At 39.8% G+C, this 26,337-nt stretch overlaps 1 protein-coding gene across 1 annotated transcript; it reads left to right on the top strand.

Annotated features, from left to right (window-relative positions):
• The first annotated feature begins 7,124 nt into the window (after positions 1–7,124).
• On the top strand, positions 7,125–26,111 carry LOC121432524 (zinc finger protein 883-like). Its single transcript, XM_041630518.1, has 6 exons — positions 7,125–7,263; positions 9,790–9,916; positions 11,295–11,387; positions 13,619–13,711; positions 21,855–21,949; positions 22,507–26,111. The coding sequence occupies exons 1-6, from the start codon at positions 7,246–7,248 to the stop codon at positions 24,085–24,087; spliced, it is 2,007 nt and encodes a 668-aa protein (XP_041486452.1). The 5' UTR covers positions 7,125–7,245; the 3' UTR covers positions 24,088–26,111.
• Positions 26,112–26,337: the final 226 nt, after the last annotated feature.

Raw genomic sequence — 26,337 nt, 5'->3', positions numbered from 1 at the left:
TGATTATGGTGTTTCCCCTTTAAAAGTTCTACTGTCCCCAGGCTCCTTGCCACACTTTCTGCACCCACCATGCTGGGGGTCCAAATTTTAGTTTGAATTAAAAACCCTCATGTAATTTGCATTGGAAATCCAGCTCCATAAATTCATAACCTTCTGGGGTTCCCAGCAATCAATGCCCACCAAAGTCAACCCAGGCCAGTGACCGGGTGCTTTGTCTTATGAACTCAGAGAACAATTTTTATGGTCAATGGAAGGGTTAGTTTTAGGAAGTAGTTTTAATATCAGATGATAGGGGGGCGCTTCCAATATAGGAAGCAAACAGAGTTCCTGTAGAGCCAGAACAAGTCTGAGAAAGAGTTGCCACCAAGAGTCATTGCCGAGGACACTGTAAGGTTTGCCAGGATGATACAAGCTGGCCAGTCTGGTTGTTACACCCACTCTGTGTTCATGTACCTCTCCATCCTGGTACCTTGCCTGGAGTTTGGGGCACACCCATATATGTAACTTCCAAGAAATGTGCTCACTGCCGTGTGAAAGGGCATCATAGTAGCAAGAAACCAGAACATCGAACAGTGCTACTATTTGCTTTTCTGTTGCTGGGCCATAATACCATTATCAAGGTCACATATTGAAGGAAGGGTTTATTTAGCTTTTGGGTCCAGAGAGTGAGACTCTGTCATGACAGGGAAGCATTGAAGTAGGCAGACGTCATGGCTAGAGCTGGAGATTGAGAATAAAGCATGGAATGGTGCATGACTTTTAGACCTCAAAGTCTACTACCAGTAACACACCTCCTCCAGCAAAGACTTACCCCTTAAACATACATAAATGTCACCACCACATGGAAGCCAAACATTCAAACACCTCAGCCTATGAAAGACGTTCTTATGCAAGCCACTACAAGTGCCCTTAAGTTTTTTTGTTTATGTTTTGTTTGTTTGCTTGTTTGTGTGGCATTTGAGATGGTGGTAAGGACAAAACTGTGAAGAGAACTAAGACACAACTAGTAGTTATAAGAAACAGAATGATAGGTCTTAGACCTAAAATGCTTGACCAGCTTTCTTCTCCTGTTCTCATCACTGAGCAGCCTATGCAAGAGACTGACACTCACTAGGGTATCCTAAGAGGCATGGGTGTGGCGATGGTCAGACCCAAAGTGGCTGTCTTGAAACACAGGACAAAGAAAGGACTGCAGAGTGAGTTGAGTCAACACCATCTCATTAAGTACAGAGAGAGTCTCAACCCAAGGGCTCTCTGTTAGTGTTTTTTACAATGGAAAAGAAAAGCCAAACCATTTGCTAATTCAAGTGTCATGTCAATGCATTGTTCTCTCTGCATTAATTTCTTAGGAAAAGTGATATAAAGAAGGCTGGGGTATAACTTGTTGATGGAAAGCTTGCCTCCCATGCTCCAAGTTAGTCACTATTTTGGATCCCCAGTATGATAGGAGACAGAGTGAGGCTTTATACTCTGTGTGCTGAAAGCATGTCTGTACTTCATTTGTCAGAAGGGATCAGCACGTATGTATTGTTAGTCGGTAGCCCAACACTGGCACTGATAATGGCTGGTTTAAAGTTAATCTTTAAAGGTAGATATCACGCAACCAAGGAGCCTGCATGGAACTGACCTAGGCCTTCTGCATACATGTTACAGTTGTGTAACTTGGTCTTCATGTGAGACTCCTAACAGTAAGAAGCAGTCTCTGACTGTGCTACATGATTTGGAACCCATTCCACCTACCTTGCCTCATCCAGCCTTAATAGAAGAGGAGGTGCCTATTCTCACTGTAACTCGATATATCATGGCTGACTAATATCCATGGGATGCCCACCTGTATCCAAAGAGAAACAGTGGAAAAGTGGGTGTGGGGGTGGAGAGGAACTGGGAAAAGGGGAGTGGGGGTAACTTTGATTGGGAAGTAAAAACACAAACAAAACAGAAAAACTTAGAAAGTACTATAATATTAAAAGTTAAAAAAAGAAAGATAGAAAAGGTATATGTCATCCAAAGCCAGGTAAGGAAGAATCCAGGAGTGGCCTTAACATATGCAGACCCTTCCTGGCTACACATGAAAAGACAATGACAAGGGAAAGTCTGGAGTCTCTGAGACAAGCCTTCCCACTTTGTCAGAGGGACAAGACTAACTTTCCAATGATGTATTGCCTTTGTTCAGGTCGGTTATAAAACATGCTAAAGAGGGAAACCATGGGAAAGAGCTTTTCCTCCATCTCCCCAGATTCATTACTCTCTGAATAAAGTGGAAAGTTTAAAGATGTGATTCTTGGTTCTTTGTTAATTGTGATAGATACTAACACTACACACACACACACACACACACACACGCACACGCACACACACACACACACACACACACACACACATTAAACAAACAAACAAAAAACCCCCACGATAAACAGAACAGGGTTTACTCCTAGAAAATAACACAAAATGGCATTGGTGAAGGGCAGAGACACAGCTCCACCCTCAGCATATGGAGGAGTTTTCCTAACATTTTAGGAGCTTCAACTAAAACAAGATGTATATGACTTGGGCACATAAAAGAACTTCAATTGTAGTCAGTATATAAAACAGAGTTATGGATTTTAATAAAGTTATTTTAACATATGCCTGAGCACAATATTTAAGAAGACAGACAGGTATGGGAGCATGGTAATGGACATATCAAAGAAAAATCATGGAGAGTGAGACACACACACATGTGGGTACCGATTTTTTAAAGGAGAGTCACGTTCAATCATCTTTGTATGAGCTATGTATATCATTTTGGTGGCTCTCAAGTTGCATCTGAAAAGTTGCTAAGAAATCCTTCTTTTCTTTGTCTTTTCTCTTCTTTTTTAAAGATATATTTATGTATGAGTGCTCTATTTGCACTTCTTTTTTCAGACAGAAGAGGGCATCAGATCCCATTATAGATGGTTATTAGCCACCTTGTGGGTGCTGAGAATTGAACTCAGGGCCTCTGGAAGAACAGCCAGTGCTCTTAAGCACTGAGCCGTCTCTCCAGCCAGTCTTTTTTCCTTCACATGTGATTTTATAGCGTAGTTCTCAAAATGTCTTATGTGGAATTGTAATAGGTAAACCCTTGCTATGAGTATTCCCATGGATCCCAGGGCTAAGCTAGGTTGGAAAATTCCTTCTAAAAGTCACAGGAGAAAGTATGCATTTCATATACCATATAGTTAATAATAATGTGGGTAAGAGATGTGAAGTGGAGGTTTGCAAACATCGGGAAAGACCACCACTCAGGTATCTATTACCTTCCTGGGAAGAGAGGGTGGAGGAAGGCAGAGGGCACTTCTGATATAACTTACCATAAAACCATACTCAAGAGAAGGGAGACAGTGGGGATACTAAGGATCCCAGCTCCTCTCATATTCTAACCTCATAAGGACTCTGGGGCTCCAATGACTATCACCCCTCAGCAAAGTTTGGGGTGACAAGCTGTTCTAGAACTACAGGTCAGAAAAGGGCCTGAACTGTGAAGATCAGAACAACATGGCAGAATGGAGCAGCCATGGACTGAGAGGCGCTTCTGATTATGGGGCTATCTCTGAGAGGCCCAACAGGCTATGGCAGGCTCCAAGACTCCACAGCCCTAACCTGTGACTCTGCCTCTGTCCCAGGCACCATGTCACACTGTCTTCCTCCACAGGCTCCTGTGTGTGTTGCAGACAGGTGACATATGCAGTCATGAAGATCCTAGATTAGAAAGTGGGCAAAGCTCACAATGTTAAGGGTGGGGACTCAAATATGTGCTGATTCTGTTCTCTTGCAGGTGGCACACTACTCCAAAGAAAAGTGCTGAGCCTAGGCCAGACTGGAACAGCAGGCACTGTTGTCCTCCAAGAATTTTCATAAATCCTTTGCCTCTTTTGGACTTCTATGGCTTACAACATTGGCATTCAAGGATGGCTTCATCCTGTTAACACAGTCTCTCTTCATTCTGTCTTGAGGCAAAATTGACCACAACAGAATTAATTGATTACAGAGACTCCGTGTGACAAAAAAAAAAAAAAACCAAAACCAAAAACAAAAAACCTGTGTGACCTATAAAACTCCCAGGTATATGGTTTCCTTCTCTCTTCTACTCTGTCCCCTTCTGTGTTTCTTTCCTTCTTCCCTCCCTTCGTTCAACTCCTTTTTTCCATTCTTTCTCTGCTCTTCCTCCCTCTCCTACCAGTACCTCCTTCCTTCCCTCCCTCCTTCCCTCCATCTCTTTCTGCCCCCTCCTTCCTTGCTCTATTTTTTATCCTCTTATTTTATCACTTTTAAACCTATACCCAAGGCACTGTATAAGACAGGCAAATATTCTGTAACTGAAATATGCACCCAGCCAGCACTGGAAGGAAATTTGTTGTTAGTGATTTCTAAAATAATTCTTTAAGAAATGTTGAAAAAATACTTCAGCAAATGGGCTCTCATTTCAAAGGTATAAGGGAAAAAAACTAGTAGGGGCTGCAGACAAGTCTCAGTAGTTAAGCACACTTCCTCCCACCCAGAACACTAGAGTTCAATCCCCAGTACCCATAACCACCTGAGATCCACAGAAGATCCAAAAATCTCTTCTGGTCTCCTCAGGCACCCACACACATGAGCATGTGCACGCATGCACGCGCGCGCGCACACACACACACACACACACTCACAAAATAAAAATAAAAAACTAACAAAAGAAAAAAAGCATTTTCTTGTAATCTAAGCTATTATGTGTTGAAAAGTTGCCTGGAAATTGCTTTACAAAGGTTCTGTAGGAGCCTACTTGCTGGGGCAGGACACAGACACCATCTGAAGTTCTCATTTAACCTGTATAGGCCATGGTTTTAGTGACTTAACTTGTGTTTGCAGTGACCGCCACAGTCAATTTTAGCACATTGTCATCTCTGAAATCAAAGCAATGCAGGGGCATCCTTAGCTATGTCTTCACTCCCTCTCCACATCCTCACACTAGACCTCAAACAAACAGTAATCCAGTTTTGTTAGATGAAGATGTTCCTCTTCTGAACTTTCTAGGAAAGGGATTTTGGATCATTTGGGGTCTCAATGGCCTACTCCCAGAGCGTGGTGTTCTCTAGGGACATCTATGTTGTAGCAGGGATCAATATTTCACTATTTTCCATGAAAGTTTAGCATCCTTCTGGGGGTATTGGGGATTAAATTCAGACATTGTCTTAAATAAAAAAGGGATGAAACCCTTATTCAAAATAAACACGAGGCCCTTTGACTCTATGGGAACAATAACCAAAAATGCTTGGAAAGGTGCTCACGAGACTGTCCTTGAGACAGAGAAAATATTGCATACTTAAATCCCCCAACATCTTAGAATAACAGCTCTGTGCTGTTAGGTTCACAGTGGGACATAGGTATGTGGTGCTGCACTGGCTTCAGAACTCAGGGTGGTGCAGGGATATTGCGAGTTCAAGATGAATCTAAGTAGTGATGTGGCTTTAGGGCAGTGACTACCTTAAGAACAAAAGGGAAAGAATAACTAAATAAGATTCCTTGACTTTTATCCTTGTAGTAAACTCTTATCCTTACAGAATGGATTTTAGTACTTTGGGTCAGTTTTTAATATTTTAATACGGCAAGTACCCCTACATGTGTCCATTTTTGCTTTAATTTGGTGAATGGTGTGCTCTTCTTTCACAGTTTTTTATTTAAACCAAATGTTCACTCTTAAATGTTCACTCCATAAATATCAGTATTATGTTAGGGCACTTGGCACAGCGCCATGTACACATAATCGGACACTTGTAAAACTGTGTTTAATCCGGGACAAAATGAGTAGCACAGTTTGAGTTGAATAAATTATAGTAAATGGTTAGCGGGCACGAGTGAAAGACCACAACTCATCAGCAAACACGTTCGCATTTAATTTAGGAAACCATTGGCAAGTAGCTGGACGCAGAGGATGCTTGCGCATGGTGGTTTGGGAATGGCCTGCCATGCTATTCTCACCTGGAGAGTTCCAAACAACGTCTGTGCCAACGTCCCACTGCCTGGATTCTGATTTCATTGTAAGCGATGTTTGGAAGACTTAAAAGGTCCTAAGGGCTTATAATGTTCCGCCACCAGTTAGAACCGCGAGTCCAGGATCTTGGATGAATTCGCTGTGCGTCACACCCATGTGCGCTACAGGGCTTTGCCCACCACGGCGCATCTCATTGTCAGGTATCAAAACTGCTTTGCCCAGCAAAAATCAAATTCAAGACACACTCTTCATACAGAAACGTTTCTGCTAAACAAAATGCATTCTCAATGGATGACACATCTCTCTTAATGTTCTTAGCTTTCCTCCAAGACTTTTCAACAACAGTTTTGAAATTGTTTGATCATAAATAGCACACAAAAAACAAAAGGAACAGAAATAATTTGCATGCATGTAGGGGTTCATTATACATGTTTTAGTTTTTTCTCGTACAACGAGACATAAATTATGTCGTTAGTTTTTGATATTGTTGCTATTACAGTCAATTTTACCTGTTTAGATTTTAATAACCTGACACTTCTCAGAATACATGTGAGCTAGAAAGGAGACACGGGAGAGAATACAGAACAGAGAATGATGAGAACAAAGTATAACGACACCCTTCGGAAGACATCACGATGCATACTAACCTAACTAGTTAAAGGATTTTTAAAATTCTGCCTGCCACGTTGCTTGTATGGGACATTGCTGCCTTACGGGACTGCTTTCCATTTCAAAGCTCAGAGTTGGGAAAACACAGATCAAAACTGCCACGATGTGATTTCCACTTGTGAATAAGATAAATACAGGTATTTCAGCTGTAAATCCGTAAATCCTTCCGTTGTAAGTCGAGCGCAATTGTTCAGTAGGAGGCTCTGATCTAACACGGGGTGGGGGATGGGGGAGGAGCCCTGCCTGGCAACACCTGTGAGCTAGAACTTGCTTTTTTATTTATTTATTTACTCATTTATTTATTTATTTTACTGCTTGACTCACGCACTAATTGGTGCTGTCTACTGTCACTCTAGCCAAGTCCGAAGTCCTGTCCAATCGAATGCAGCAACATGAGATCTGCCCAATCAAGCACACAGACTGATTGCGGCGGGCCGGCCTTCGCTGCTTCCGCTGTGGCCTTTGTCTGTCCCCAGCCATCTTAGATCTGTAGTTTATTCTCCGGTAAGCTATCTGGAGGTTTGGAGACTGCTGAGACCTCTGTCTCCCGTGACAGTCGCTGCGGGGAGGTCCGCGGAGGACGCGGGATGTCACAGCTCGCTATGGTGAGTGCGGGCGTCCCGCAGCGGTGAAGCTGTCTGCACCCCCCCCCCCCCCCCCCCCCCCCGCCACGGTCCTGGGCCCGCCCCTCCTGCGCTTGGTCCGCCATCCCGGGCCTTGGGTTCTAGGCTGGGATGTGTGTGTACTGTAATCCGCAGATTGCTCGAGAGGACTGGGAGGGAGATGCTTTGAATCTCTTCTCTGCGTTGGGGGTTCCTTCCAGAGAGGAGCTGGGTCGTGGAGTCTGCAGTCCCTCATCTGTCAAGGAGTCGCAGCCTAGTGCGGCGGCTAGTGAGCTAAGTAGAATCCCCTTGGGGACCTCCCACTCACGTAAAGCCATGACAGCAGCTGGCCAAGAGAATTTCATGATAAGTTCGAAAGAAACAAAATTAATTTATTAATCAGGGATAGATTGAAGCCCGCGCTTTTAGAGACTAAGATGCCCTTAGGGCTTCGCAGTGGCTGTCTCTGTGTGTCATCCTGTGGATTTCTCAGTTAAGGTTCCCTGTAAGTTGATGTCTTTACATCAAAGTACGATGCTTAGGCAAATACTAAGAGTCAAGTAAATTTTAAAAACTAAGGTAAATGGTTGGTTTGCTCATTTGTCTGTAGAAAACTTAGATCTCACCTTAAAAGGATTAGGAAAGAGTTTATTCTGGGACAAATATGAGTCACCCTGTTCAGAAACATGTATTTAAGTCGCCCTAAATGACAAGCTCCAACGTGGATGTGGTTACATGAGCTTTTATAATGCAGAACAAAGGAAAGTCATAAGTCAAGGGATTTATCAAAGACACTAGTGGGCACATTAGGTTAGGTAGGTAACAGCCAGGCGGCGGGAACTGCTGCAGATCTGAGATATTATCTGATGGCGGTCTTAGCTTTTGGCTTGGTGGAGGCTGGTGGTCTGCTCTGTAGATACATGCCCAAACTTTAAGCTATAGTTGATGTTAGGCCTCATAGAGCTAACGAAAATGAATACTAAATGGCTGTTAAGGGAGTTAACAATAACAAAGAATTCTGACTCACTTACAGTGTCTGACTCTCCAAAATCATGACGTTCCAATCAGGCAGGAAGGCTTATAAAGGCTTTAAAACACATTTGGAATTTTTTTTTCTCAGGAGGAAGGAGAGATTTGAGTTTCTACTCTTTAAGAATTTTCAGGTTGAGGAGATACCATCAGGCCTGACAACGTGAGTTCCATCCCTGGGAATCACATGCTGGATGGGAAGAACTACTTCCTATGAATTGGCCTCTCCACTTATGTGTTGAGGAATGATGACAGAAAGTAGTAAAAGTCATTGTTCCAACAATTAAGCCACCATGCTTCTATAAGAGCAGAAAACTATAGTTTGTAGCATACTGGTCTCAAATCAGAACCAAAGTATTTCTGTTGGCGTGGCATGCTGCAGTGCCATGTGTGGTCTGAAGGAAGGTGGCAGGGAACGTGCCAGATGTGGCCTGCGTGAGCGCGGCCAGAAACACCTGGATGCACTAGGTCTTTGGTTTTGAATTCATTTCAAGTCATTGGGTATTTCTTTTGCCCATTATTTTCTGACTCTCGTATTCAATGACTTTGTAAGGAATAGGACAATTCTGTGGTGTCTTGGATGAGGACCCCACATGCCCTTGTTCCGTCTAGACCCGCTGCCTACCACTCTACTACACCACCAGCTTTGGTGATTCTTTACAGATTTCTTGTTGCCTTTATATGGTTGAGATGATTTAAGACATGTACTTAACCTGCTGTCTTGTTGTATTCTCACTCAGCCATTTGACTTTAATGTGCTTTAAGAGAACAATCTTTCTATGCTTTGGATTTCCCATGCAGTCAGTGTTTACACCCTAAACTAAAAGTATAGTTTTAATCTTAAATTATGAACTCTTCCATGCCCCTGAGTAATATGTGTCTATTGTGATAATCATTTGCTGAAGACTCCCAAGAGGTTGAAAGTAACCTTATACAGCAAATATTCACCAAATATGTTGGAAGTAACGTGTGGATATGGTTTCATAGCATCTGTTTGTGGTTATGTTTGCTGTTCTGGTCAGCTGGGAACAGTAAAGTAATATCTTCCCTTGTAAAACTCTGTTAAAATTTTCTATAAAGAACCCCTCATTCCTTTCCCATACCATATTTTCTGTGCTGTTCAGTAACTAGACAGTGAAGCCCTTTGTAAGGGGCAGAAGGACAACACAGGGAAAGAAATGAAGAGTTAAGATTTGGGCTCTCTCAGTCAACTTAATAAAGAGGGGGTGTGTGTTTTCATTCCTTAATGTGTTATGGATACCCTGTAGATTGTTTCTGTTACAATTCCTTGGAAAGTTCTTTGCTCATACTTTTGTGATTCCATGTTAACTCACAAGGACAGTGTTTGTATTGACTTTGCTTCCTACGGTGATAAGAGACACACACCGAGCTGCCACTTCTTTAAGACACTGCCAAGTCACTCCTACACAGAGAAGAATAAACCCAGTTTTTGTTCCCAAGTCTGAGGATTTGGGCTCAAAGGAAGTGTTGCCATTCCAGGAGTCGGTGTCATTTGAGGATGTCGCTGTGTACTTCACCTGGCAGGAGTGGCAAGACTTGGACGTTGTCCAGAAGCTGCTCTACAGGGATGTGATGCTGGAGAACTATAGCAGCCTGGTGTCCTTGGGTGAGTGTGACTCCCTGTAATCCTCTTAGCAGTTGTTTTCTATAAGTATGGGAATGCTCAACCTTAGTGTTGTACTCCAATTTTAGCTGATGCATGAGAATGGCACACATTTCTGGAGGGCAGTGTGGTTTTGTAATATACTTACACAACATGTAATGATCAGATAATGGTAAATCATCACTCAGACATACTACTTGTTTGAAATGGGGAAAATTTAAATCTCTCATCTATTGTGAAATATTCAGGGTTTTTTGCCCGCCATATATTTACTTTCATATTATGGACCCATAAGTTACTCATTCCTTTCTACATCTATCCCAGTAAATATTATGTATCCTCTCCTCCTGACCCCCATACCTTTTCACACTGTAGTAACCACAGTTTATTTCCCCATTCAGTTTTTCCCCTTTAGCTTTCTCATGTACCTAGAACACACAGCATTTTTCTTTTTCTGACATAGCTCACTTATATATTGCAGCTTTCCTAGGGATACACAAGATAGCTGTTCACTGTGGATACAGGGGGACTCAGGGACCAAAGACATGCCCTATAACTTCCAGCTTTGCAAAGAAATGTGTTTAGTGGGGTTAAAGAACATAGCAGGGGGAAATAGGTTGTCCGGAAACTTCTTGCCAAGCAAGTGTGAGGGCCAGAGTTTTTTCTTCAAGCCTGTGTATATTGTTATTTTTGTTGTTGCTGTCATGAAATACCCTGGCCAACAGCTTAAGGAAAGGAGTAATTATTTTGGCTTAAAATTCCAGGACATAGTCCATTACCGCAGGGAAGTTTAGACTAAGGCCTCTGGTTATATTGTCTCCCCAATAAAATTCCAGGACATAGTCCATTATGGCAGGGAAGTCATGACATCAGGAGGCTAAGGCCTCTGGTTACATTGTCTCCCCAATAAGGACACCCACTGGAGTGATGAATGCCCCCACTCAGTTAGTTTCCTTGCCCAGGGAACCATATAACTTACCCCTCTCCACTACACCATCTCCCCAGTTCTTGTGTTCCCCTCCTAACATTTTGTTCCTAGTTTTTTTTCTTTTTTAATGACTTCTTTTTTTTTTTTTTTGGTTTTTCGAGACAATTTAATGACTTCTTGTGCTTAAGTAGCATGTGTTGTTTTTGCAGTTTCATTGTGTTTGCTTTCTTAGTCTCCTCTGTTTATTTCGATATTCATGTTGTTTGGAGTTGTGTATCCTGTAGTCTAATGCCACTTAAGGATAATAGCCTCATCTGTGAAGGGGGTGAGTAAACACTTTGTAACAAAGTCTCTGATTCACACCCTGGAGCCAGTTTCTCTCATGGAAGGTGTCTGTCACCAGGGAACCTGACTGCAGATTGGCAGAAACTGGACTTGAGTTCTTATTTACAGGCTACTGCATGATCAAGCCTGAGTTGATCCTCATGTTGGAACGTGAATTTGGGCCATGGATGGCAGCAGATACCTCAGTCTGGAACCTTCCAGGTCAGTCAGTGTGTACTGGATAAGGGAAAGGGTCATCAAATACCTCATGGTGAGCTGGTCTTGCCAGACTTTACCCAGAGCCAATCTTGAATGAGGCTGGCCTTATGAATCAAACACAGCCCGAAAAGGTTTCTCCACTTAAACCCTCTTCCTGTTTTGTTGCTCAAGTATGTTTTGTAAAGATTTAGTCTCTTTTTTGAGGTCAAGTTTAGCAAGCAGATGTAATGACAACATGCATGATTTTATGTTGTTGTTTTTCTTGACATGTTTTCTTTTCCTGTCTCAATATGTTCCTAGGGAGTTGAAGAGAAATACTTAATTGTCCTGTCTCAGAGTTTCTATTGCTGTGATAAAAATCCATGAACAAAAGCAACTTCTAAATGAAAGTGTCTGACTTTATGATTTCAGAGGGCTAGAGCTCATGATGGTGGAACAAAGGCATGACAGCAGGGACAGCTGAAAACTCCCAACTCAAATTGCAAGTAGCTGGCAAAGAGGCACACTGGGAATGGCACCAGTCTTTTGAAACCTCAAAGTCTACCCCCAGGGACACACTTCCTCCAACAAGGCCACACCTCCTAATCCTTCCCAAACACTTATACCAAATTTAGACCAAACATTCAAACATGGGCTAATACAGGTCATTCTCGTTCACCCAAATGTGTAATTCCTCACTAGCCCACAGAAAGATTCCGTTTATTCCATTTGGTAAAGAGACGAGATTTTTAATATTAAAGTTAGAATACAGAGGTGGCTCTGAGACAGTTGTGTCACCCCCAAATCTGTCGGTTTTCAGTTTAATGAAATCCCATTTGTTATTTGTTTGTGTTGACTGTATTTTGAGCATATTTAAAAATACTCTCTCTACATTGTCCCAAATATCCCTGCATGTTCTAGAAGCTTCACAGTTTCTGTGAAGTATTTAATCACTGGGATGATTCACATATGGTCACTGTAAACATTTTATGTGTCCTTTTACCTTCTATTTTTATTTAGAATTTTTAAACCCGTGTTCATCAGACACATTGGTCGTATAGTTTGTTGTGTCCCTGTCTGGTTTAAAAACCACTGTAACACTGGTGTATAAAGTGGCAGTCAGGGACTTGGATGGTGTGTGCATGAGTGTGAGTGTGTGTGTGTGTGTGTGTGTGCTGTGTGTTTTGTTTCTAATCTATTCTTTGAGTATTTCATACCTGTATACAATGTATTTTGATCATATAGCCCACCAAATCCAGTCAGTGCCATGCTTATGGAACACAGACACCCAGCCAGGGACTGTTTCACTGAAGAGCACTGGCTTTCTTTCCGCCGCAGGCTTCAACCACCAAAGCTCCTCAGCTAGGAGTGGAGATCTATGAGTCCCTCTCCATTCATGATGGAAATTCAGTCCTTGATCTTGTGCAGGTCCTGTGTAGGTCCAGTTACTGCTGCCAGTAGATCCCTGTGTATATTACCATCTACTTGTCCATAGGTAGTCATTCAATGACCTCATCAATAAAGAAAATAGACTGTCCCTTCCCAAAGGCATTAATTTCCCAGAAGCCAGTCACCACTCAGCTGGGGTGGAGGGAACTTTATGACCACTTCCCCTCTCCATGATGGTATTTTGCCTGGCACAATCTCCATGAGTTCATATATTTGGTTTCTTAGAGTCAGTGCTTATGAATTAAAACATTCTTTATTTCTTTTTCCCCAGCTTAAAAAAAAATCTGATTATATTTATTTTATTTGAATGAGTATTTGCTTGGATGTGTATATGTATATCAGGCATGTTTCTTCCCCTACAGCTTTTCTTTTTTTTGTCTTTTTTTCCTCTGCGTGCTTTATTTTCTATGAAGTTATTTTATATTTTACTTACTTCACTAGTTGAGCTATTTCCCCTGCAAATTTTCTGGGTATTTTTGTTGTTGTTGTTGTTATTTTTGATGTTTTTATAACCTCATCTAATTCAATTGCCTTAAGTATATGTGGTTTTTCAATTTCATTGTGTTATCTTTTATTTTCTATTCTGTTTGCTTAAGTTTAAGAACAGTCTTTATTTTAGGCTATAGTGCAGCTTAATGCAATTTAAGGGTAATAGTCCACTCAGTAAAGAATCTGAATATAAATTGTGTCTCCAGAGAACTTCAAAATTACACATCTTACCAGAATTCCTGAAGTGAGCTTGCTGTCTTTCATTGTTGGTGCTAATTTGTCACATTTGGATAAACTACCTCATTTCCCTTTTGCAGGGTACTGCATGGTAAGACCAGAGTTGAATACCAAGCTGCAGCATGGATTTGAGCCATGGAGTGCCTCACAAGCCTCACTCTGGAGCCTCCCAGGTTCGTTGGTACATGCTGTCCTAGGGAAGGCAGCAGGGTAAAGCTCAGCAGATACTGGTTATGATGATTGATCTCTCTGTACACACTCTCACTGAACTTAACCTAAGAGACAGCGGTCTCCTGGATTTCTCAGATGCTTTATGCAGTGCCCCAAAATGGTTCCCCATGCCTTCCCATATCAGATCTTCAAAGATCTAACAGTAACACTCAAGTTACTCAACAAAATAGAAACCGAAGGAACATTTCCAGATTCCATTCATAAAGCCACTATATGATACCAAAGGGCCCAACAGGAAAAGGAAAATCATAAACTAATATGTCCCTTGTGAAGACAGATGCAAAAATTCCCAGTAAAATACTTTACAAACAAAATCCAAGAACCCATTTAAAAGACCAGCCTGGTCTACAAGAGCTAGTTCCAGGACAGGCTCCAAAACCACAGAGAAACCCTGTCTCAAAAAACTAAAAAAAAAAAAAAAAAAAAAAAAAAAAAAAAAAAAAATTATCACACAGTCAAGTCAATTTGACCCCAGAGGTGGAGGGCTGGGTCAACATCTGTCAATCAATAAATTTAATCCTCATAAACAGACTAAAAGGTTAGAAAACACATGGAGAGAATAGGCAGAGTCAAAGAGATGCCATGTAGTTGCCAAAGGAGAAGGATGCTGTAACCTACTGGTAGGCCACAGCCTCATGGTGATACATAGATAAATAGAAATGGGTTAATTTAAGATGTAAGAGTTAGTTAATAAGAAGCCTGAGCTAATAGACCAAACAGTGTTGTAATTAATATAAATTCTGTGTGATTTTTTTGGATCTGGGAAACAAAAGAATGGTCTTCACTTACAAATGGTGCCCAACTCCCAAGCAAGATACCATTGTAAATCAAAGGATTTGTGGTTGGTTTGGAGTTTACTTTTCTCTTTTGGTAGTGTAGTATACAGAATACCTTCCTGCACCAAAGATGCCAGAACCTAAGGGTGAAGGCTCTATAGACACCAGCTCAATTTCTCCATATTTAATTAGTTGTATAGGTGTTGTCTTCAGCAACGGGGCCTTGCTGTCAGTTTATGGAGAGCAACCTATAGTCTTGACAACAGCTTGAGTTGTTTGTGAATTTCCATGGGACCCTTTGGCCAGCAACTCAGTAGATGTAACCTAAATCAGTACTTGAAGCTTCATTTTGTCACTCTATTTTTCTGATTAGTTGACAATTTCATATAGATCACCCTCATATATGCATATATTTTAGAACCTTCTTCTGTATGGCCATTAATTTTACCTGACTTGCCCTTTATTCCATCCCTTGTCCCCCCTCCTCAATAACACTTGATCATCCCATTCCAGCCCCTTCCATACATTTATAATCATCAATTTTACTACTCTTTCCTAACAAGATCTATCTGTGTCTCTTTGTCTCTTACTTTATACTTAACCTCTGGTTCTACAAATTGCAACTTGGTTATCATTAATTTGACAACTAATATCCACATAGAAAGAAACATATACCATATATATGTCTTTCTGGGTCTGGGTTACCTCACTCAGGATTTTCTAGTTCCATCTATTTGCCTGTAGATTTCATGATGTCTTTTTTTAACAGTTGAGTAATACTCCATTGTATAAACGTACATTTTCTCTATTCATTCTTCCTTTAGGGGACATCTAGATTGTTTACAATTTTTAGTTACTCTGAATAGAACAGCAGTGAATATAGCTGGACAGATGTCTCTGTGTTAGGATAAAGCCTCTTTTGGGTATATGCCCAAGAGTGGTATAGCTGATTCTTATGGTAGACCTATTTCCCATCTTCCTGTGAAGCACCATACTGATTTCCATAGTGTCTGTACAAGTTTGTACTCCCACCAGCAATGAGCAGAGTTCCCCTTGCTGTACATCCTTGCCAGCATGAGCTATCACTTGTGTTATTGATCTTAGCCATTCTAACAGGTGGGAGTTGAAATCTCAAAGCCATTTTGATTTGAATTTCCGCAAAGACTAAGGATATCGAACAGTTATTTATGTCCCCGACATTTGAGTTTTTTCTACTGAGTGCTCTTTGTTTAGATCTTTCCCCCCATTTTTTGATTTCAGTTGTTTTCTTGATATCTAGTTTTTTTGAGTTATATATATATATATATATATATATATTGACTGTTATCCCTCTATCAGATGTGTAGTTGCTGCAAATCTTTTTACATTCTGAAGGTTGTCACTTTGTCTGAATGACAATGTCCTTTGCCATGTAGAAGCTTTTCATTTTCCGGAGGTCCCATTAATTGTTGATCTTAGTGCCTGAGCTAAAGGTGTCCTGTTTAGAAAGTCTTTTCCCATGTCAATGAGTTCAAGGCTAGTCCCCACTTTCTCTTCTATCAGGTTCAGTATATCTGGTTTTATGTTGAAGTCTTTGATCCACAGGGTGAAAAGTATGGATTTTTTTACATGCATTTATCTAGTTTGAACAGCAAAATTTGTTGAAGATGCTTTCTGCAGAGGAGAAATAAAAAGGAAAGGACATAACTGCTCCCAAGTATGGTGAAGAGAAAGTCTATTAAAGGTAAAAAGGAAGTTGTAGCCAGAGGCAGGGACATCTGGGACAGTCCAGAGTGGACATGAACAGGCTGAGCTGGGCCAGGTGGAGAGAGGGGAACAAGGTGCAGCAGCCAGGAGGCCAATGGTACAAAAGGGGTGGGTAACTAAAATGTCTGGTCTGTATATAGAAAAGTTTCTGGAGCAAGAGGTAGGGATTGAGGGATGCTGGGAGAACCTGGAGGTCAGTTCTGCTTTGATGTGTTAAACAGGCATCTCACCAGTCTCTCTCTGGTGTGAAACTTAACACTTTCTTTCTCTAGGGTGTATTTCTGGCCTATTTATCAAAAATCACATGCCATAGGTATGTGGATTTCTTCAATTTGATTCCATTGATAAACATTTCTGTTTATGTGCCAGTAAAATGCAGATTTTATTACAGTATCTCTGGAGTGCAACTTGAAATTGGTAATGGTGATACCTCCTACCTACAGTTCTTTTATTATTCAAGATTGTTTTAGCTTTCATGGGTGTGTGTGTGTGTGTGTGTGTGTGTGTGTGTATGTATTTTCATATGAAGCTGAAAATTTTCCTTTCAAGATCTGTGAAGAATTGTGTTGGAGTTTTGAGGGGGTTTCCATTGAATCTGTAGATTTCTTTTAGTAGCAGGGCTATTTTTACTACACTAATCCTACCCATCCATGAACATGGGAAGTCTTCTACTTTCTGATTATCTTCTTCAGTTTCTTTGTTCAATGTCTTGAGGTTTTTCTTATATATCTTCCACTTGCTTGATTCAAGTTACTACAAAATGGTTTATATTATTTGAGGCTATTCTGGAAGGTGTTATATTCCTAATTTCTTTCAGTCATTTGTATATAGGGGGACTACTGAGTATTGTGAGTTATTTTGTATCCAACTACTTTGCAGAAAGTGTTCATTCACTATAGGAGTCTCCTGGTGCAATAGTTAGGGTCACTTACCTATACTATCATATGAAAATAAAGATACTTAGACTTTTTCTTTCACATTTCTTTTTCCTTGATCTCCTTCAATTATCTTATTTAATCAGATAAGACTTCAAGTACTATATTGAATAGGTTTGTAGAGCATGGGCAACCTTGTCTTCTTCCTAAAATGTGGAATTGCTTTGAGTTTCTTTACATTTAAGTTAATGTTGAATAAAGCTTGCTGTAAACTACCATTATTATGTTAAGGTATAGCCTTTGTGCCCCTAATTTCTCCAGGTCTTTATCATTAATGGGCTTTGGGATATTGTCAAAGGTGTTTTCTGCCTCTAATGAGATGATCATGTGCTTTTTTTCTTTCAGCTTGTTTATATGGAGGATTCCATTTATTGATTTACATATGTTGAATCATCCCTGTATCTCCAGGATGAAGCCTACTTGATCAGTGTACATAAACTTTTTGATGTGTTTTTAGATTCATTTGCAAATATTTTATTGCATTTCCCTATCTGTGTTTGAAAGAGGCTCAGTCTGTAATTATCTTTCTTTTTGGGGACCTTATGTGGTTTGGGTGGCAGGATATCTGTGACTTTGTTCTGGAAAAAAGTGGGTGAGGAAGACAATGTTCCTTTTTTTTAATTTTGTGAAACAATTTGTGATTTTGTGAAATAATGAGAATTGATATTAAGTCTTTGAAATTCTAATAGAATCCTATACTAAAATTCTCTGGCCCTGGCTTCTTTTGAGTTAGCAAAGTTTTAATAACTGTTTTGATTTCAGTGAGGGTTATAGGTCTTTTTAAGTTGCTTATCTGATTTTCATTTAACTTTGGGAAGTGATAGATATCAAGAAAATTATGGATTTCTATTTGATTTTTGAGTTTCATAGAGTACAGATTTTTAAGGTGTGTGTATTCTCTGAATTTTCTCATTGCCTGTTGTTATGTCCCTTTGATTTTTTTCATTGATTCTTTGTATTTTTTTCTTTTTTGTTTGTTTCTATTTTATTGATTTCAACCTTTAGTTTTATTATTTCTTGCCATCTACTCATTTTGGGTATGATTTTTCTTTTCTATTTGTTCTAAAGCTTTCAGATGTGCTGTTAAATTACTAGTATAAGATCTCTTCAATTTTTTTAATGTAGGCATTTAATGCTATCAATTTGCCTCTTAGAATAACTTTCATTGTGTTCTAAAAGTTTTGGTAATTTATGTTTTCATTTTCTTCAATTCTAGAAAATCTTTGATTTCTCTCTTGACCCATTTTTTCATTTTTTTATTAAAAATGCTTTTCACTTTACATACCGTCCTCAGTTACCACTCTCTCTTCTTCTTCTGCCCCTCCCTCCCCCTTCCCGTCTACCATCCACTCCTCAGAGGGGTTTGGCCTTCCTTGGGGAGTCAACAAGGTCTGGCATACCAAGCCCCCTCCCCCATGAAGACTGAGTAAGGTATCTCACCATAGGAAAGAGGCTCCAAAAAGCCAGTTCATGCACCTGGGATAGGTGCTGGTGCCATTGCCAGGACTCCCCTCAACAAATCTAGCCACATAACTGTCACCCACATTCAGAGGATCTAGTTCTCTTGACCCATTTTTTGTTAGTAGTGAGTTGTTCAGTTTTCATGAATTTGCAAACTTTCTGTTGTTGTTGTTGTTTCTGTTGTTGTTTATATCCAGGTAGATTCCATGGTGGTCAGATAGGATGCAGGGTGTTATTTCAATTTTCTATTACCTGTTGAGGCTTGTTTTGTGTTCAAATACTTGGTCAATTTTGTAGAAAGTTCCATGAGGTCTAAGAAGGTATATTCTTTTGTGTTTGGAAGAAATGTTGTGTAAATATCTGTTAGGTATGTTTGGTTTATAATATCAGCTAGCTCCAGCATTTCTCCATTTAGTTTTCATTTGGATGTCCTGTTTCCCCTACCAATGTTTGTCAGTGTGTGATTCAACCTGTAGTATTGTTTCTTTTATGAACTTAGTGCCCTTGTGTTTGGTATATAATTGTTAATAATCACAACATTATTTTCTTTGTGGATTATTTTCCTTTGATGCATATGTAGTTTTCTTCCCTATTTCTTCTTATTAGTTTTAGTGTGAAGTTTATTTTATCAGACATTGAAATGGCTACACCAGACTGCTCCTTAGGTCCGTTTGCTTGGAATATCTTTTTCTAATGCTTTTACCCTGAGGTAGTATCTATCCTTGATGTTAAGGTATGTTTCTTAGATGCAGCAGACAGATTGACTCTGTTTTCAAATATAATATGTTAATCTTCATATTTTATTGGAGAATTGAGGCATTGATGTTGAAAGTTATCAATGAGCAATGATTGTGAATTTCTGTTACTTTGTTATTCTGTTGGTGAGGCTGACTCTGAAGTTCCTGTTAAAGAACCTAAATTATTTTTAAAGATTTATTTTATATGTGTGTTTTGCCTGCATATATGCCTGTAGGCCAGAAGACAGCACCAGATATCATTATAGATGGCTGTGAGCCACCATGTGGTTGCTGGGAATTGAACTCAGGACCTCTGGAAGAACAGACAATGCTCTTAACCTCTGAGCCATCTCTTCATTACAAAGAACCTAAATTTTTAATTTCCAGATTTCCCTTAGTTTTCTTTTATTGATGCTATTTCCACTTTTAAGTTTTGAATTGTTTTACTTATCTCCTTCTACTTTTTTGGATTTTCCCATACTTAATGGATTTGTAAAGATACTTTTTAAAGACCTCTGTTATATTCACAAAGCATATTTTAAGGTTGTTTTCTTGTTCTCCAGCTATGATAGAATACTCAGGGTCTGCTGGACTATAGTGGAAAAATACAATTCTGGTTGTTATCGATTGTATGTTTACCCTATGGGCTAGGCATCTGGTATTGGCTCCAAAGCTACAGAAAGTCCATGTCTTGAAAAACCATTAAAAAAAAAGTGTCAGGACAGTTATAAAGGAAAAAAGCAGAAAGGAAGTAGGAAACAGTTCATACTTCAAGCTCCCAAGGCCAGAACTGTAAAGTAAGCCCAACTGTAAGGTAAGAACAAAGATCACCAACCAACAAAGCCAACCAACCGACCTGTACACCTCTTTTCCAGAAAGTGTCAAATACATTGCTCCAGTATGTCAGTCAGACTGACTCTGCCTGGCAGCCTAGGCTTGGAGAAAAAATTGATTGCATTTATCTTGGAGTACCTTCTAGTCTTGGGTCCTGAAAATGAGGAGCTCACACAGCAGGAAGACTGGACACATTGACACCATGAGAGATGGCCACATGAGGAAATTGTGGAAACTGCAGGTTCAGATGCCAAATCACTGAGAAACTTAAGCAACAGGAAATGTGTGCTATGAAAGATTTGATGGTCACAGACTGTGAGAAGTGAGCCCCGGTCACTTCAAAGAATAGGAAGCTGAGAGCATCATTAGCAGATTGTTTGGCCTCTGGGCCCTCCTCCCAGCAGCATATGCTTGGCGAGCATAATCAGACAAGGAACTCTGAATTTAGTTCTAGCAGATCTAGATTTTATGTCTTCTTTCTGTAGTGTGAGTTTCTGTTGGTTGGTTCTGAAAGCATCAAGACCAGCCAAGTCCCAGCTTCCTCTGGTCTTCCACAGTCCAAAACCTTTGGCTTAGACTTCCCTTATTGAACAAAAATGGGGCCTTTGAAAATGATTGTGCTTGATCCATAAATTAGAACTTGTCAGTGTCAGAATTGGCTCCTTTTATGTACACAGGGAGGTTTCTTAACTGAACACATCCCTGTTGCTCACAAAACTGTGCCCATTTCAGCTGTCAGCCAGCACATAGCACATAGCATCGAGGGTGAGTTGAGAGGAAAAAAGAAAAGCATTAAATTTAACTTGATCCTAAGTATCCCAATAGTAGAGAACACAGGCAAAATGGTTCTCTGATAATTTATTTGCTTTCTTTCTTTTAACATATTTTTACTCTATTGCTAGTGTTTTCTCTCTAGTAAAAAAAAATAGCTATTTTAAAATAGTCTCCAAGAAAACATTTTGTTCTTTTAGGAAGCCCATGTAAATCCAGAAAATGGGAGGAAAATGGGAAAACTTAGACTAAGTGAAGAATTTGAATAAAGCTGCCTTCTTGTTTTTTTTTTTCAGGCAGAAAATCTGCATAAGTAAATAATTGACTGTGCCTCAGGACAAAGTAAATTTATTGAATTCCACATGCATAGAAATCATTTCCCTAACCTTTATTCTTGCTTATTCAACTATACTTACATCCTTTAAGAAACTGATACAGACAACCATTAGTTCATTTACAGAAGAGGTTCAGTGTAGAATAGCACCTCAAGCCCAGATAATATATTAGAAATATGGAACAAAGGACAAATGACAGGTCAAAATTGATGTGTGGAAATCTACAGCTGAGAAGGAGATGAATACTTTACCTTTCTTGTTTGAACCAAGCACAGCAAAGCCTCAAAGAAAGCTAAGTCCTGGGAATGCCTATTATTGAAATTGTTAAATTAATTCATTGAAGACTAATATATTTATTTATCATAAGTTAATATTTTAGGACCTAGGCCTTGAAGATACAAAATACTACTATATATTTGAATTGCTTAAAAATTCTTTGTATGATTCATAGACATAATTTTTGTTTGTTTGTTTGTTTAATGTCTTTTAGATGTCCATAATTTAAATGACTTGGGAAGTCAAGAGACACACTTGTGGCAAGTTGAAGTCACCAATGGCATTACATCATATGAACAGATGGTTGAAGTAGGTACATTTTTTTTTTTTTTTTTTTTTTTTGTATAAGCTAGACCACATTTAAAGTCTAAACATTCAGTAGTGCTCTACTTACTCAGGAACTTAATCCACAGCAGACAATACTAACTCTCCACAATGAGCCTGATGAGACGCAGGTTGGAAAAGAACTTGATAATTTTATTGTAACTGAGACTAATAGAGCATCTTAGTGTCCATTTTAGAACCAAACTTTGCAGTATATACTTACTTGGAGCCACTGAAACTCTTCCATTAAAAGAAAATTTTACTGATGTATAAGAAATGTCATGTGTGGGAGACCTCTAAATAAAGTTTGGTGAATATGGCAGTCCTTTGGATGATGTCACATTTCTTGCCCAAGACATGACTTAGGTAAGACAGAAAATTTTTGAGTCTCGTATATACTAAATAACATTTGGTAGCAAGGCTAAACTCAGTAAAGAATATGAAATACACAAAGAGTAAGAAATCAGACTTCAGAAATATCAGGAAGCAGATGCTAATAGTATTGTGGGTTATAAGAATGTAACAAATTTTTCTGTCTCAAGGCAGAACTGCAGATTCAAGAGAAAATGCATCAAGGGGCAAAACCATATGAATATAAAGAATGTGCGGAAACACTTTATCAGAATTCAGAGCACACCTTGAATCAAACATCTCAGTCATATGAAAACCCTTTTGGATGGGAGGAATATAGAAAATCTTTCTATTACCAGTCCACCCTCACTCAGCATCAAAGATTTCATATAGGGGAGAAGCTCTATGAGTCTCCACAGTGCTGGGAAATTTTCCCCTGGAAGTCCCAAGTCAGTGTACACGAGACATTTCGTGGAGGTGAGAGACGCTATGAGTGTGAAGAATGCAGGAAGTCTTTCCACCGGAAGGCAAACCTTATTCGACATCAGAGAAGAACACATAGCAGAGAGAAGCCCTATGAATGTATAGAATGTGGGAAAACTTTCTACTGTAAGTCAGACGTCACTCGACATCAGAGAAGAACTCATAGTAGAGAGAAACCCTACGAATGTGTAGAATGTAGTAAAACTTTCTACTGTAAGTCATACCTCATTCGACATCAGAGTAGAACTCACAGTAGAGAGAAGCCCTATGAATGCACAGAATGTACTAAAACTTTCTACTGTAAGTCAGATCTTACGCGACATCAAACGACTCATAGTGGGGAAAAGCCTTTTGAATGTAATGAGTGCTCTAAAACATTCTACTATAAGTCAGACCTTGCTAATCACCAGAAAACTCACACAGATGATAATCCCTATGAATGTAAAGAATGTAAGAAAACTTTCTGCTCCAAGTCAAGCCTCAATCAACATCATAGGATTCATACAGGTGAAAAGCCCTATGAATGTAATGAATGTAAGAAAAGTTTCAATTCGAAGTCAAACCTCACTGAGCATCAGAGAAGAACTCATACCAGAGAGAAGCCCTATGAATGTAACGAATGTTGGAAATCCTTCTACTGTAGGTCAGAACTCATTAATCATCAGAGGACTCATACAGTGGAGAGATACTATGAATGTAAAGAGTGTAATAAAAATTTCTACTGTAAGTCAAACCTCAATCAACATCAAAGAACTCACACAGGAGAGAAACCGTATGAATGTAAAGACTGCAACAAAGCTTTTTATTGTAAGTCAAACCTCAATCAACATCAAAGGACTCATACAGGTGAAAAACCTTTTGCATGTAAGGACTGTAGTAAAGCTTTCTATTGCAAGTCAAGCCTTGTTAAACATCAAAAAATTCATTCAGGTGAGAAGCCATATGAATGTGAAGAATGCAGGAAAACTTTCTTCCAAAAGTCAGATCTCACTCGACATCAGAGAACACATACCGGTGAAAAACCCTATGAATGTAAAGACTGTAGCAAAACGTTCTATTGTAAGTCAAACCTCAGTCAGCATCGGAGAACCCATACACATTCAAAATCTTATGGGTGTAAAGAATGCAGGGAAACATTCTATTCTAAATCAGAGCTCACTGAACATCAAAAAAGTCATACAGATGAGAAACCCTATGTGATGTTTAATATTGATTGTCAACTTGACAAGATCTGGAATCATCTGGGAGACAGACCCCTAGCCATGCCTGAGAAAGATTATCTAGATTGAGTTAGCCTCTGGGGATGTCTGATTGATAATCTTGGTTTGATTAATTGAAGTGGGAAGACTCTCCATAAATATGGTGGCATCATTCCCTGGCATGGGGTTATGTACTGCATGAAAGGGGTGGCACCATTCTGTAGACTGGGGTTCTGAACTACATGAAAAAGAGAAAGGTAGATCAAGCATGACCATTTGTTCTTTGCTGCTTCCTGTCTGGATGACATTTGACAAGCCACTTCAAGCTCCTGCCACAGTGACTTCCCTACCATGAAGACTTGTACCTTCAAACTAATACAAGAAGTTAGTTCTGAGAAGTGAGGTCATTGCTCTGATAAACTTGACTATATGTTTCTTAAGCCATTGGCAGTGGTTTTCATGAGGAATGTAAAAGATTTTAGAACGTTGCACAGATAAAACCTTTGAATGCTATGCTACAGAGGTAAATGGGCCATTCTGATGGAAGTTTATAAGACCAGGAGGCAGAGGGAAGTACTGACTGGAGTCCTGGCTCACAAGTCTTCAGAGGAGAATGAGCACTGCCAAGAACTTAACTAGAGACCATTTGTGTGATCCTTTCCAAGAATCTGGCTTCATTTTACCTGTGCACTGGGAACTTGAGTAAAGGTGAGCTTAAAGAAAATGTGCTGAATTGTTGGGTGAAGAAAATTTCCAAGTAGGAGTGCATTCAGGCTGTGGCATAGCTCCTGGTAACAGCACTTAGAAAAGTTTACAGTGAAAAAAACTTCCATTGAGCAGAAGATAAATGCAAACGTGATTAAAACTTGCAGCTTCTCAAGGATTAAGAAATCTAAAGCAAAGCAACAGTTGTAGGCAAGGCAAGTATGGAAAAGGAAGCTGTGAGTGATAAAAGAGAAACACCCTGCTCTGCCCAAAAACAGTAGGAAATGCATCCCAAGTGCTATGCTGCTTCAGCTTGTGAAAATGCAGATTTATTTGAAAGAAAAGAGCCTGGAGTGAGAATGTCACTGAAGGAATGTTCTACTTTTGAAGACAACATCCTAGGGAAGTGTTTCTGAAGGGTCAACACACTCTAGGTAACAGCTGTGATCCAAGAGGGCACTTCACATTTCTAATAAGCAACAGCTCTTAGAAGTTTTGTGTATGTGATACTACACAAAATATTGAGGGGGTCAGATAGACTTGCTCCAGAGTTTCAAAAACCAGCTGAGGATAGGCATAGTAGGTCAAGACTGGAGTCTCTACATGGAGGCTCTGAATGCCCACTGCATGAACTTGTGAAGATGAACTCTAAGTTACCATGGAGACTCTAGCATATAAGTGATGCAAGGACCATGGAGGCCTACACCAAGGAAAACTACAGACAAGGAGTGGAGCCAATGGTTGTATGTGACATTGGCAGCAGAGATGGAAAAATGGGACATCTCAAGTATTTTGGATACCAGATGATTCTATTACAAGTCTCAGATGTTGGACATAGAGCAGCAAGATTTACTGTTTTATCTTCTGGATTTCAGCCCCGATCTTTCTTTTCAGGAATGGGGATGTTTACTCTATGCTTTTATGTATTGGAACCATGTAACTTGCTTTTTGGTATTAAGGGTCATTGCAATTGTTTCAGATGAAACTTGGACTTTGGATATTAAAACTGTGTTGAAACTATTGAAGACTAGAGACTTTTGGTGTTGTACCTAACACATTTTGCATTATGAAATGGCCATTAGCTTATGGGACAAGAGAGGAAAAGTTATTACTTAACGGTGATAACCATGTTAGGTTTGCAAGGAATAGAGTTGTGATGGCTAATATTGTCAGCTTAACAGGATCTGGAATCTCCTGGTAGATGGACCTCTGGGAATGTCTGGGAGAGATTAATTGGAATGGGAACAGTTACTTTAAATGTTTGCAGTACCATTCAATGGGCTGGAGTCTAGATTGCATGAAAAGGAGAAAAATGGCTGAGAATGATTCTTGACTGTGGATGCCACTAGACCATCTGCCTCGAGCTCCTACCACTGTAACCTCCCTGTCTGGATGGATTCTACCTTTGAGCCATGAGCCAAAATAAACCCTTCCTTAATTTGCTGTGTCAGGATATTTTATAAAAGTCACAGGAAAAGTAGATAACACACCCTATGAATGTTTAAACATGTAGGAGTGGGGTTGGAGAGTTGGCTCAGCCATTAAGAGCATTGACTGCTCTTCCAGAGTTTGGGTTCCCTGCTCCAGCATGGCTCACAGCTGTCTGTAAATCCACTTCCAAAGGCCTCTGTGAGC

The sequence above is a fragment of the Microtus oregoni genome, unplaced genomic scaffold, assembly GCF_018167655.1.
Source record: "Microtus oregoni isolate MIOR12 unplaced genomic scaffold, Mior012 000034F_ref0000314, whole genome shotgun sequence".
Lineage (NCBI taxonomy): Eukaryota > Metazoa > Chordata > Mammalia > Rodentia > Cricetidae > Microtus > Microtus oregoni.
Note: the sequence above shows the minus strand (reverse complement) of the source record. Positions and strands in the feature narration are given on the sequence as shown.